The sequence below is a fragment of the Leucoraja erinacea genome, chromosome 18 (genome assembly GCF_028641065.1).
Source record: "Leucoraja erinacea ecotype New England chromosome 18, Leri_hhj_1, whole genome shotgun sequence".
Lineage (NCBI taxonomy): Eukaryota > Metazoa > Chordata > Chondrichthyes > Rajiformes > Rajidae > Leucoraja > Leucoraja erinaceus.
The window spans coordinates 38,649,808-38,663,518 of record NC_073394.1 but is presented as its reverse complement, the minus strand read 5'-3'; the positions used below and the strand labels follow the sequence as shown (position 1 = coordinate 38,663,518).

The 13,711-nt window shown below is 45.8% G+C and overlaps 1 protein-coding gene across 6 annotated transcripts in view; it reads right to left on the bottom strand.

The window, feature by feature from the left end:
- sox6 (SRY-box transcription factor 6) overlaps nucleotides 1-13,711 on the bottom strand; it is a 428,636-nt gene that overhangs the window by 18,309 nt on the left and 396,616 nt on the right. For all 6 annotated transcript variants that reach the window (XM_055649876.1, XM_055649875.1, XM_055649878.1 and 3 more), the window contains one exon: nucleotides 3,744-3,917. In XM_055649876.1, the coding sequence (XP_055505851.1) occupies nucleotides 3,744-3,917 (174 nt within the window). The remainder of the gene's footprint in view (nucleotides 1-3,743; nucleotides 3,918-13,711) is intronic.

Sequence of the window (13,711 nt, the reverse complement as noted above, 5' to 3'; positions counted from 1 at the left end):
TCCGTGCTGTATGACTCTGTGACTCCGTCATTTCTTACAATCAATGAGTCAGCTCAATAAATGGGCGCAGCCTAAAGAAATGCCAAAGAGATAAATATGCAAGTCTGCAGCAAGATAATCCAAGTGTCAGGAGATTTAATCACTTTCTATGGTAACTATTCATTCCTTGGAAAAGAGTTCGAGATAGTGTGAATGTTTGTGTTTCTAAATCTAAATCCCATTCACAGCAACAGTCCATTTTATGTCCACGCATGGTCTGAACAATAACATCAGTCAGGGCCTCGTCTCACCATGTTGTCAACTGACTGCTGGCTTTGTCTGCACTCAGACAAGGAAGGCCAGCTGATTCCGTGAGGAGAATATGGTTTGATATTGAAATAAATATAGCTCCAAAATTACTAACAAAAATCCTCCAGCATTCATTAGCCAATTATGGAGCTTATAAACGAAGGACACAGCTCACTGTACAATAATCAGTTGATGTTTTAACTCCAATTTTGAGTTCACACTGGACGCAGACTGCTGGGAATTTGTCATCGTCATACAGCAGAGAAACAGGCCCTTCGGCCCCACTTGTCCATGTTACCAAGATATCCCAAGTGGACTAGTCCCACCTGCCCACGTTTGGTCTACATCCCTCTAAGTATATCCTGTCCATGTTGTTCGGGTGGGTGGGGAAAGGGAATGAGAAGGGGAGGGAGTGGATGGGAGAGGGGGGGTGGAGCACGAGATGGGGAAGGGGATGGTTAGGGGGATGGGCTTGGGAAAGGGGATAAGGAAGGGGGATGGGGGGGATGGGGGGGGGGGGGGGGGGGTACAGTGAAGAAATGGGTTTATTCTGTGGTGGGGCACTGGAACTCCAAGGATCACTGTGGTAATCAACAGTGGCAGCCAATGTGTTTAAAAAAAAGATCAAAGACAAGTATGTTTTAGTTTGCCAGCTAAGTTCTACCCTTCCACGCCATGACACACAAGACAGAAATTAAACTATGAAGACATTTGCAGACAGCTGGCTGTAAAACCTTATTCCATAGAAAATTGAAATGTAAACAATTAACAAAAGCCCTACTTGCTTTTATTATCATGTGTTGATGGATTATTATTAATCGTTACTACATTTCGGGAGAACAAAATTCTTCCTAATTGCTATTCTAAACAAATTTGTCACGAATTTATGTCTGATCATTCTTTGGACGACTTCACTGAAACAAGATCCATCCCCTGTCTGAAGAAGGGTTTCTGTCCGAAACGTTGCCTATTCCTTCGCTCCATCGATGCTGCTGCACCCGCTGAGTTTCTCCAGCACTTTTGTCTACCTCCATCCCCTGTAAAGGTGGCGTAGCTGATAGAGCTGCTGCCTCACAGTGCCAGAGACCCAGGTTCGATTCTGACCTTGGGTGCGGAGTTTTCACATTCTCCCTGTGACCCCGTGGGTTACCTCCAGGTGTTCTGGTTTCCGTGCGGGTTTGTAGGTTAATTAGCCCTCTGTAAATGTCCCCCTAGTGTGTAGGGGGTGGATGAGAAAGTGGGATAACGTAGAACTAGCGTGAACAGGTGACCGATGGTCGGTGTGGACTCGGTGGGCCGAACTAAACTATATTTTGAACTCATAGGGGGGTCCTTCCTTCTTATAACCATATAACCATATAACAATTACAGCACGGAAACAGGCCAACTCGGCCCTTCTATTCCGTGCCAAACACTTATTCTCTCCTAGTCCCATCTACCAGCACTCAGACCATAACCCTCCATTCCTTTCCCGTCCATATACGTATTCAATTTATTTTTAAATGATAAAATCGAACCTGCCTCTACCACTACCACTGGAAGCTCATTCCACACAGCTACCACTCTCTGAGTAAAGAAGTTCCCCCTCATGTTACCCCTAAACTGTCCCTTAATTCTCAAATCATGTCCTCTTGTTTGAATCTTCCCTACTCTCAATGGAAAAAGCTTATCCACGTCAACTCTGTCTATCCCTCTCATCAATTTAAAGACCTCTATCAAGCGACCCCTTAACCTTCTGCGCTCCAAAGAATAAAGACCTAACTTGTTCAACCTTTCTCTGTAACTTAGTTGCTGAAACCCAGGCAACATCTTGCACCTTTGTTCCAGACTACAAATATTTTGATTCTCACCCACGTACATTTGTATTCAGTCATTGTTCTTCTTCTGCTCTGTTACTGCGCAAAATACCGTTTCAGTAGATTTTGAGAAGAATTGGCTAATTCTAGCATTTTTCACTTTTATTTGATGGACCTTTTGCCAAACAGTTGATAGAACTCTTGGTGAACCCAACCCTTGCAGGAACTGTGTGAGGCTATTCAGGCATTCTGAACATCATGGCATTGTTTTCAGTCATAGAGATATACAGGCCCTTTGGCCCATCTTGTCCTTGGTTGACATCTTGCACTTGCTTGCATTTGTCCGTGGATTCATACCAGGTAAGCTTGGACTAACAATTCACATTGAATGACAACAGCAGCCTCTCATTCTTCAGATGCGTTAAATCGCTGTTCAGAAAAGTAGGTTAACACATTCCTGGAAGACAGTTTCTTAAAATGGAATCATAAGGAACTGCAGATACTGGCATGTTGAGTAAAGCATAAAGTGGGTCAGGCAGCATTTGTGGAGGAATTGGATAGGTGACGTTTTGGGTCGGGACCCTTCAAACGCTTCAGTCTGAAGAAAGGTCCTGACGGGAAACACTGTCCCTTCATGTCCCCCAGGCACTGAGTTTGAGTTTAGTTTATTGTCACGTGTACAATTGAGCCATCCACAGTGTTCAGATACATGATAAAGGGAATCATGTGAATATCATTTAGAGCAAGATAAAGCCAGTGAAGTCCGAACAAAGATCATCAGAGGGTCTCCAATGAAGTAAATATAGTTCAGGACTGCTCTCTAGTTGTTGGTTGTATGGTTCAGTTGCCTGATAGCAGCTGGGAAGAAACTATCCCTGAATCTGGAGGTGTGCCTTTTCACACTTCTATACCCTTTGCCCGACGGGAGAGGGGTGAAGAGGGAGTGGTCAGGGTGGCAGTCATCCTTGATTATGCTGGTGGCCTTGCCGAGGCCGAGGTGTAAATGGAGTCAATGGAAGGAAGGTTGGTTTGTGTGATGGTCTGGGCTGCGTCCACAATTCTCTGCAATTTCTTGCGGTCTTGGATGGAGCTGTTCCCAAACCGTGCTGTGGTGCATCCCGGTAAAATGCTTTCCGTGACACATCTGTAGAAGTTGGTGAGAGCTGATGGGGACAAGCCGAACTTCCTAAGCTTTCTAAGGAAGGCTTCTGAGGATGCTGCCTGACCCGCTCTGGGTTGTTCCAACACTTTGTGTATTTCCTTGTAAAACAGCATCCGCAGTTCCTGTGTCTACAATAATTTGATGTTTAGTTTAGTTTCGTTTAGTTTAGAGATGCAGAGCGGAAACAGGCCCCTCAGCCCACCGGGTCCGCTCCGACCAGTGATCCCCGCATATTAACATCCTACACACATTAGGGACCATTTTTACATTTACCAAGCCAATTAACCTACAAACCTGTATGTCTTTGTGATGTGGGAGAAAACCGAAGATCTCGGAGAAAACCTACGCAGTTCATGGGGAGAGCATACAAACTCCGTACAGACAGCACCTGTAATCATTTATTGTAAGGCAGCAACTCTACTGCTGCGCCACTGTGACACTGTATTCAAAGGAATGAGGTAGCTGTAGTTTGCGGCATGGTTTGCCCAATTACTCACCCAATATCTTGCTGATGTTTGAGTTGTGCATGTCTGGAAAGGCTTGCAGTATTTTCCTGCGTTCATCCTTCGCCCACACCATGAAGGCGTTCATTGGCCGTTTGATGTGCGGTTCGTTGTTGCTGCGGCCTCTGGTTTCTCTGTAGACCCGAGCCTCCGGTACTGTAGTACTCCCTGTAGGCCAACAATCACACTGCTGTAGATTAGCTGCAGACCCATTCACTGCCTTACTCCCTCAAACACCCGAGCTGGAAGAGAGCCAACCTAGTTCCCCAACCAGTCGGACTGCCTTCCTCATTACATTTTATCTTAGTGTGCTTCGTTGTCAACTTCCCCGAGCCAACAATATTCTATTCTACTCTCCTTGATTCACATCCCCTTTGATGTCTCGTTTCCACAACTTACCCTTTCATATCTCTGTGTCTCCTTCTCCCCTGACTCTCAGCCTGAAGAAAGGTCTTGACCAAAAATGTCACCCATTCCTTCTATCCAGAGGTGCTGCCTGATCCACTGAGTTTCATAGATTTCAATGAGGGAAACAGTGTGGAAACAGGCCCTTCGGCCCAACTTGGCCACACTGGCCAACATGTCTCAGCTGCACTAGTCCCACCTGCCCAGCCTTTGGTTATTATCCTTCCAAATCTGTCCTACACATGTACCATTTTATGTCTATCTTCAGTATAAACCAGTTCCTTCCGACACAGTGAATTAATTACATTTAGCAAGTGCCGAGCACTCAGGATAAATTGATTTTGTTTCACACGGGCTGGGAAAGCCACGTTGATTGTGCGGTGGAATCTGGTGTAACATTGAGAATGCTGACAGCATCCATCACCACAAGAGAATCTGCTGACTACTGGAGCACGTGAAGGCATCCATTACCCTGGCCCTGCTATGTTAGTTCAAACATGACAGCTCATGTCTGTTCCTCCGCATCAGCTTAGAAATTTATGATGCCCCCCATGCTATTGCTCTCTGATTGACAGTCTTACAGCAGAATAAATATTCCAGCATGCATACAAAGCTGTGCAAACTGTTAGCCTCCCATTTCATACCCACTAGGTCCTGCCTCCATTAGATAGTTCAGTTTACAGATACAACACGGAAACAGGCCCTTCGCCCCACCGAGTCCGTGCCGACCAGCAATCTCCCCGTACACCAACTAGCACTATCCTACACACTAGGGACAATTTCCAATTGTTACTGAAGGCAATTAACCTACAAACCCACACGTCTTTAGAGTGTGAGAGGAAACCGGAGCTCCCAGAGAAAACCCGGGCGGTCATGGGGAGAACGTACAAACTCTGCACGGACAGCACCCGTAGTCAGGATCGAACCTGGGTCTCTGGCGCTGTAATGCAGCGATCTACCGACACTGTGTTGCCCCTTAGTTAAGTGCCCACCCGCTCGGTGTGACCGTGAGGGAGCTAGAGACATCGATGTGAAGAGCAAGGGCATGGTAGCAGGGTGATGCAGGATAATGCCTACTACAGCGACTTTAGCTGTGACACAGAGATGGCCGGATGGGGTGACAGGACTTTGGACATTGAATAATGGCGGCAAAACATGGCGCTGCCCACATGTGTAATATATGCAAAATGAATTTGACTGCGCAGTTGCACGCGTGACAAATAACAAACTAACGGACTATTGTTGCACGAGCAGCTGGGGCCTTTGGAACAGGAACACTCAGTCAGTGATCACACTGCAATGTTGCAGGGTTCAGTATTAGTGACTGCTGGTTTGATGAGCTAGAACAAGCCGTGAGTTCAGGTTCAGCTCCATGTTAAATTGCTGCCTTCTTGACACTAATTCAAAACGCTCTCTCATCTAATGAAGTTGCTCCTTCAGGTTTGTAAGCCTAACCATCTTTCACCAGCAGAGCTTGCCGTTCCAGGGCACTTCCCTTCAGCTGAGCTGGAATGAACCATTTTTTAATACGTTTCACTTTGCACAAAAGTCAATAAATCCTGTCGCAAGCGTTAAATAACTAAGCTCGCTCAGTGCCATCCCTCGAGTCATGTTCCATCGACACTCCCCGAGGGGAGCTGGAGTGCGGGGGAGGGAGAGTCATGTTCCATCGACAGGGGGGGGGATGGGGGAAGGGGTGGGGGATGGGGGGAGGGAGCAGTGGGGGCGCGGAGGGGGGGAGACAGGGGTAGTGAGGGAAGGGGTGGGGAATGGGGGACACAGTGGGGGTGGGGGAATACAGGGGAAGTGGGTGGGAGGCAGGTGGAATGCTAAAGATTTCTACTAGATCTCCACATAAGTCTAGTTTTAGTTTAGTCTATCGTCACATGTAGCGAGGTGCGGTGAAAAGCTTTGTCTTGCGTGCTAACCAGTCAGCGGAAAGGCAGTACATGATTACAATCGAGCCGTCCACAGTGTACAGATGCATGATAAGGGAATAATGTTTAGTGCAAGATACAGTCCAGTTAAGTCCGATTAAAGATAGTCCGAGGGTCTCCAATGAGGTAGATGGTAGATCAGCTCTCTAGTTGGTGATAGGGTGGTTCAGTTGCCTGATAACAGCTGTGAAGAAACTGTCCCTGAATGTGGAGGTGTGCGTTTAAATACTTCTGTACCTCTTGCCCAATGGGAGAGGGGAGAACCTCAGTCTCAACCTCTGCCAGTTGGGGTGGGTGGAGTACAGGGAACATTACACGCAATGGGCAGATGGTGACTGCGGCAACACAGGGGGGGGGGGGGGGGGGGAGTTGGGGGAGGGGGGGGCAGGGGGGAGGAGGGTAGAGTTGCCATGGGCAGTCCCCACACCACAGACTGGGGCATCTGCGAGTTGAACATATCAGTGCACAGATGTTCAGCCTGTGCTCAAGGCCCCCGGTGATGTGACTCTAATACATTGTAACATATGTTGGAGGAATATGTGCAGAATACAAGAGAAATGTCCCACAGCAGATCTGTGCTCCCTCCGAGACCCATTCTCTCAGCGTAATGTGCTCCTTGTTTTACACAAGGATATTCGACACATCCTTTTCATCCAATTTCTGTTGGCAAGTAATTAATAATATCAACAATTGTGCAATATACAACTGGAAATAGTCAGTGAGTGATACAGCACAGAAACAGACCTTTCAGCCCAACTTGCCTCATCTACACTAGTCCCACCTGCCTGCGTTTGGCCTATATCCATCCAAACCCATCCTATCCATGTACCTGTCCAAGTTTTCAATTACCTCCTCTGGCAGCTAGTTCCATATACTCACCACCCTCTGTGTGGAAACATTGTCCCTCAGAGTTTGTTAAATCTTTCCCCCAGCACCTTAAACCTATGTCCTCTGGTTCTTGATTCCCCCACTATGGGTAAAAGACTCTGTGCGTTCACCCTAGATGTTCCCCTCGTGATTTTATACACTATAAGATCGCCCCCCAGCCTCCTGCGCTCCAAATCCTAGTCTGTCCCACCTCTCCCTAAAGCTCAAGCCCTCGAGTCCAGGCAACATCCTTGTAATCTGGCCTAAGACTTTTGCCTCCATCACAGTGAGGAGATGCTGGGTGGACTCACTGTGGTGGATGTTAATGTGTGTTTGTTGGTGTTTTATTGTATGGTATTATATGTATGACTGCTGCAATTTCGTTCAGACTTCGGTCTGAATGACAATAAAAGGCTATTATCTATTTATCTAAACCCTCACTAGCTCAATAATGATTCTACTTAGGGAGAAATCTGGGTAGGAAATGCATGGTACAAGTTTCCAAAATGAACACATAGTTCAAAACACTTTTCAACAAAAAATGTTCTTAAACCTTTGCACAAATACTTTTTCAATGCATTTACATGTTAATAGATGAATAAAATGGGTCCTGATTCAGGCAGTAAGGTTTACAATGTCTATCATCCACCTTTCAGACTTTGGACATCGCAGTGTGGAAACAGGCCCTTCGGCCCACCGATTCCGTGCCGACCAGCGATCACCCCATACACTAGCACTATCCTACACACTAGGGATAATTTACAATTCACAGAAGCCAATTCACCTATGCTACACTGGGATGCAGGAGGAAACCGGAGCATCTGGAGAAAACCCACACGGTCACAGGGAGAACGTACAAACTCCACCCAGACAGCACCCATGGTGGGGTTTGAACCCGGGTCTCTGGCGCTGTGAGGCAGCAACTCTACCACTCCAACACCCTGCCGAACCCTCGCCGCCGACTTCTCTTCACCAGAAGAATTCATTCAAGGTGCTCTACTTTTTCACAAGGAACTGCAGGTGCTGTAATCTAGTGCAACACACAAAGTGCTGGAGGAGCTCAGTGGGCCAGGCATCAACATTTTGGGTCAGGTTCTCTCAGGTTCAGAAGAAGGGCCTTGACCCGAAACGCCACCTCTCCATGTTCTCCACAGATGCTGCCTGACCCACTGTGTTCCTCCATCACTTTGTGTTTTACCTTTACACAATCATACGGTTCAAACACACAAACAGCTCCAGGCCACGGCAGACACAACAACATGTACATCAGATACTTGAAGATAGAAACATAGAAACATAGAAAATAGGTGCAGGAGTAGGCCATTCAGCCCTTCGAGCTAGTACCGCCATTCAATATGATCATGGCTGATCATCCAAAATCAGTACCCCCGTTCTGGCTTTTTCCCCATATCCCTTGATTCCCTTAGCCCAAAGAGCTAAGTCTAACTCTCTCTTGAACACACCCAGTGAATTGGCCTCCACTGCCTTCTGTGGCAGAGAATTCCACAGTTTCACCACTCTCTAGGTGAAGAAGTTTGTTCTCATCTCAGTCATAAATGGCCTAACCCTTATTCTTAAACTGTGACCCCTGGTTTTGGACTTCCCCAACATCGGCAACGTTTTTCCTGCATCTACCCTATCCAATCCTCTAAGAATGGTATATGATTCTATAAGATGCCCTCTCAATTCCAGCGAAAACATGCCCAGTCGACCCATTCTTTCATCATATGTCAGTCCCACCATCCCGGGAATTAACTGGGTGAACCTACGCTGCACTCCCTCAATAGCAATATCCTCAAATTGGGAGACCAAAATTGTACACAATACTCCAGGAGCCGTCTTACCAGGGCCCTGTACAACTGCTTGCTCCTAAACTCAAATCCTCTTGCAATGAAGGCCAACATGCCATTAGCTTTCTTCACTGTCTGCTGTACCTGCATGCTTACTTTCAGTGACTGATGAAGAAGCACAACCAGGTCTTGTTGCACCTCCCCTTCTCCTAATCTGATAATAATCTGCCTTCCTGTTCTTGCCACCACAGTGATCCTCACAGTTATCCACATTATACTGCATCTGCCATGCTTCTGCCCACTCACCCAACCTGTCCAAGTCACCCTGCAGCCTCATAGCATCCTCCTCGCAGCTCACCCAGCTTTGTGTCATCCGCAAATTTAGAGATGTTACATTTAATTCCCTCGTCTAAATCGTTAATATAGATTGGCAGTGGCTCGTTCAGATTTCCACTCAAGTGAATTTGAATTGAAATAGAAAATCCTGATGTAGGAATTTGGATCCATTGTCCTTGCGTAAGTAAGCAACAAAAAGCATTCGAAGTTGGTGTCACTCCCTCCCACAGTGTGCACTGACATGTCTGCATTATCTACAGTCACATACATGTCTGTGATTGCTGAGACTATTCAATCACTTGATCATTGCCAGATTCCAGTTGCTCTAACAATGTTTAACCTCTTGCACGCTGCATCAACGTATAAGACCTGACTTTTGCAAATCGTTATCGGTATACCACTGAATAATGTGCAGAAGTTACAGTCGTGCAGCACAGAAACACTCCCTTCGGCCCAACTTGCCCATGCCGACCAAGATGCCCGTTCTAACCTTCATAAGTCATACCAGCTCCATTAGGCCATTTGGCTCATTGAGTCTACTCTGCCATTCAATCAGTGCTGATCTATCTTTCCCTCTCAACCACACTCTCCTGTCCTCTTCCCATAATCATTCACACCCTTACTTGTCAAAAATCTGTCAATCTCCGCTTTAAAAATACCCAATGAGTTGATCTCCACAGCAATGAATTCCATAGATTCACCACCCTCTGACTAAAATAAAATCTTCCACATCTTCTTCCTAAAGGAACGTCCTTTAATTCTGAGGCTATGACTTTTGATCCTGGACTCTCCCTCTAGTGGAAACATCCTCCCCACATCCACTCTATCCAAGTCTTTCATTATTCAGTAAGTTTCAATGACGTCCCCCTCATCCTTCCAAGCTCCAGCGAGTGCAGGCTCAGTTCCATCAAATGCTCATTGTACATTCATCCAATCATTCCTGTGATCATTCTTGTAAACCTCCTCTGGACCATCTCCGATGCTAACACATCCTTCCTCAGATATGGGGCCCAAAACTGCTCACAATGCTAACCTAGTCACATTTTCCCACATTTGACTCATATCCCTCGAAATGTTTTCTAACCAAGTGTATAAAATCAGTGTATAAAATGCTTTCCTAATACTGCCAGAAGGGCCAGGGGAGTAGCAGTACAAACAACCACGAGACTCAGATTGCATGGTAAATGTAAAAACTCATCATACTTTAGTCGGAACAGAGATGGACAGGCAACGTTTCGGGTCAGGGGCCTTCAACAGACCGATGAAATGTCACCTATCCATGATCTCCAGAGATGCTGCCGGACACACCGAGTTACTCCAGCGCTTTGTGTCTTTTTTGTAGACCAGCATCTGCAGTTCTTTGTGCTTAAGCTGCAGTGGAAATTAGGACAATATCCATCTGCTTGAAATTATTCTCAGCTCTGTTTACATAAAATATTAAAATTCAGCTGTTATCAGGTAATTAAACCACTCTCTCACCATCCACCCCTGGTCACTCCCTCTTCTCCCCTCTCCCATCGGGCAAGAGGTCCGGAGGTGTGAAAACACACGCACCTCCAGATTCATGGACAGTTTCTTCCCCGCTGTTATCGGGCAACTGAACCATCCTTTGACCAACTAGAGTGCGTTTACCTGATTGGAGTCCCTCTGCTAATATTTAGTTGGACTTTACTGGAAGTGATCTTGCAGTAAACGTTATACCCTATACAGTACCTTGTATCAGTACACAGTGGATGGCTTTATTGCAATCATGTACAGACTTGTCGCTGACTGGATAGCATGCAACAAAAAGCTTTTCACTGTACCTCGGTACACGTGACGACAATAAACTAAACTAAACAAGGATTTCATCTATGTTAATGTAGTTATGTCCTACACTGTCGACCTTTACCAACACAGTTTTTAAAGTTGGGTGGATAACACTAAAGCAGATTTAAGGATCACAATCACAAAATATCAACGCCTACTCTAAATGTCAAATTTAGACCTTCAAGTTGAAACCTGAAATGATATTACAATCTTTTTGGTGACAGAGTGGAGTAGCGGTAGAACTACTGCTTTGTAGCACAAGAGACCCGGGTTCGATCCTGACTAAGTGTGCTTGTCTATACGGAGTTTGTACGTTCTCCCCCTAACATGTGTGGGTTTTCTCTGAGATCTTCGATTTCCTCCCAAACTCCAAAGACGTACAGGTTTGTAGGTAAATTGGCTTGGTACAAATGTAAAATTGTTCCCAGTGTGTGTAGGATAGTGTTAAGGTGCGGGAATCGCTGGCCGTTGTGGTCTCAATGGGTCGAAAGGCCTGGTTTCATCTCGAAACTAAACTAAAATAAATCACCAAAAAAAGCATGCATTACTGCCACTATGTTTAAATGTGTTTCCCAGATAGTGTGTAGATTGCTTTGATTTAGTCATTGCTATGTCAGTGATAAACAGCAATATTTACAACAAAAGGTTAACAATCGTGATGTTCAGAAATTATCCACAATAAATTAATCGGGAAATACTCTGGTGACATTTTGCAAGGGGTTCCTTATAGAATCGTAGAGTCACACAGAATGGAAACAGCCCCATCCATGCCGATCAAGATGCCCCATCTCAGCTAGTCCCATTTGTCCTCCTTTGGCCCATATCCCTCTAAACCTGCTCTATTCATGTTCCTGTTCAAATATCTTTTAAATGCTGTTATAGTACCTGCCTCATCGACCTCCTCCGGCTGTTTGTTCCATATACCTACCACCCTCTAAGTGAAATGTTGCCCTTCAGGTTCCTATTAAATCTTGCCCCTCTCACCTTAAACACTCTTGTTTTGGATTTCCCCCACCCTGGAGAAAGGCATCTGCATTCACCCTATCTATTCCCCTCATGATTTGATACATATCAATAAGATCACACATCCACCTACGCTCCATGGAATAAAGTCCTAGCCAACTCAACCTCTCCCTATAGTTCAGACTCTCAAACCCTGGCAACATCCGTGTAAATCTTTTCGGCACTCTTTCCAGCTACGAAACTACTTGTGTTATGTTTATTTGAATGAGTAGAAGATGGAGAGAAATCTCTTTAGCCAGAGTGTGGTGAATGTGTACGGCCACTGACAGTAGTGAAGGGCAAGTCAATGGGTGTTTCTAAAGCAGGTTTGTGATTAGTAAAGGTTTCAAAGGTTAAGGGGAGAAGGCAGGCGTTGAGTGGGAAAGATAGATCGGCAACGATTGAATGGTGAAGCAGGCGCGATGGACCGAATGGCCTAATTCTGCTCCAATGTCTTCCAATCTTATTTATAATTTATTTTTGAGAACGTTTAGAGCTACAAAGTTGAAACAGGCCCTTCAGCCCACCGAGCCCATGCCGACCGCTGATCGCCCGCACACTTGTTCTACGTCCTACACACAAGGGACAATTTACAGAAGCCAATTAACCTACAAACCTGTCTGTAGTATTGGAGTGTGGGACGAAACTGGAGATTTCCCAGTGGAAGTCTATACGGTCACAGGGAGAACGTACAAACTCCACACAGACAGCGTCCGAGGTCAGGATCAAACCCCAGTCCCTGGCGCTGTGAGGCAGCGGTTCTACCCCCTGCGCCATCGTGCCGCCCTCATCCAAACAATTGTTATGATCTAAACAAGATTATAAGAAACATGATTTTTCTTCTCATAAATTATAGGTGAGTGAATGGTCTATTGACAGATACAAATTGCTCATTCCATACATTCAGGTAATGGGGATTTTCAATTGATGCTCATATATAAAGAAGCAAACTTGACAGCATGTTATTCCTTGGGTAAGTCGTGTGAACAGAGCCTTTTATACAACTGGATTTACGGCATGCGTTTACCCTGCTGGCTTCCTGTTTAAATAGGTGCTCGCTTGGATTGTGAATATAAATGTCCTTAAAACTATAGTATCTAATCACACCTGCCTGAAACAGGCCCACACTTGAAGTCGTCGAGATATGCAACCGAATGCCAAAACTCTTCACTTGATCTTTGACTATGTCTTTGTGTCCCACTAGACAGCTGCCACAAAGGAATCCACTGTGTGAAATACGGCTCCCGAAAAGAATTAATGCTCACGCAAGCATTGTCTGTTCAGCTTCAGGAAACAATGTCATGAGAGGAGAGGGAAATTTAAAGAACATAAACAAACGCACTTGGAAGAGAATGATTTAATCTGGGCTTTGGAATACAAGTGATGCAGTTATGTTGTCCATATCCTTCCACGCTGATGTGTAGGAAGGAACTGCAGATGCTGGTTAAACCGGAGAGAGTCACAAAAAGCTGGAGTGAAGGCGCCTGTCCCACTGTACGAGCTAATTCAAAAGTTCTCCCGAGTTTCCCCTGATTCGAGCTCGGAGAATTACGGTAATGGCTCGTAGAATGGTACTCGAGGCTCTCGTGGACATTTTTCAACATGGTGAAAAATCTTCACGAGTCTTCCCGAGCTTACCTGCCGTTAGCAAGTCTACCCAAGTGCCTGCCATTAGCGTTACGAGCCACTAAGAGACATCCCAAGCTCCGATGTACCCGCTACGTACATTCTACCTGCTTACCACAATTTGATTTTTTGTAAACTCGAGAGAGCTCTTGAATTACCTCGTACAGTGGGACAGGCCCTTGACTCAGCG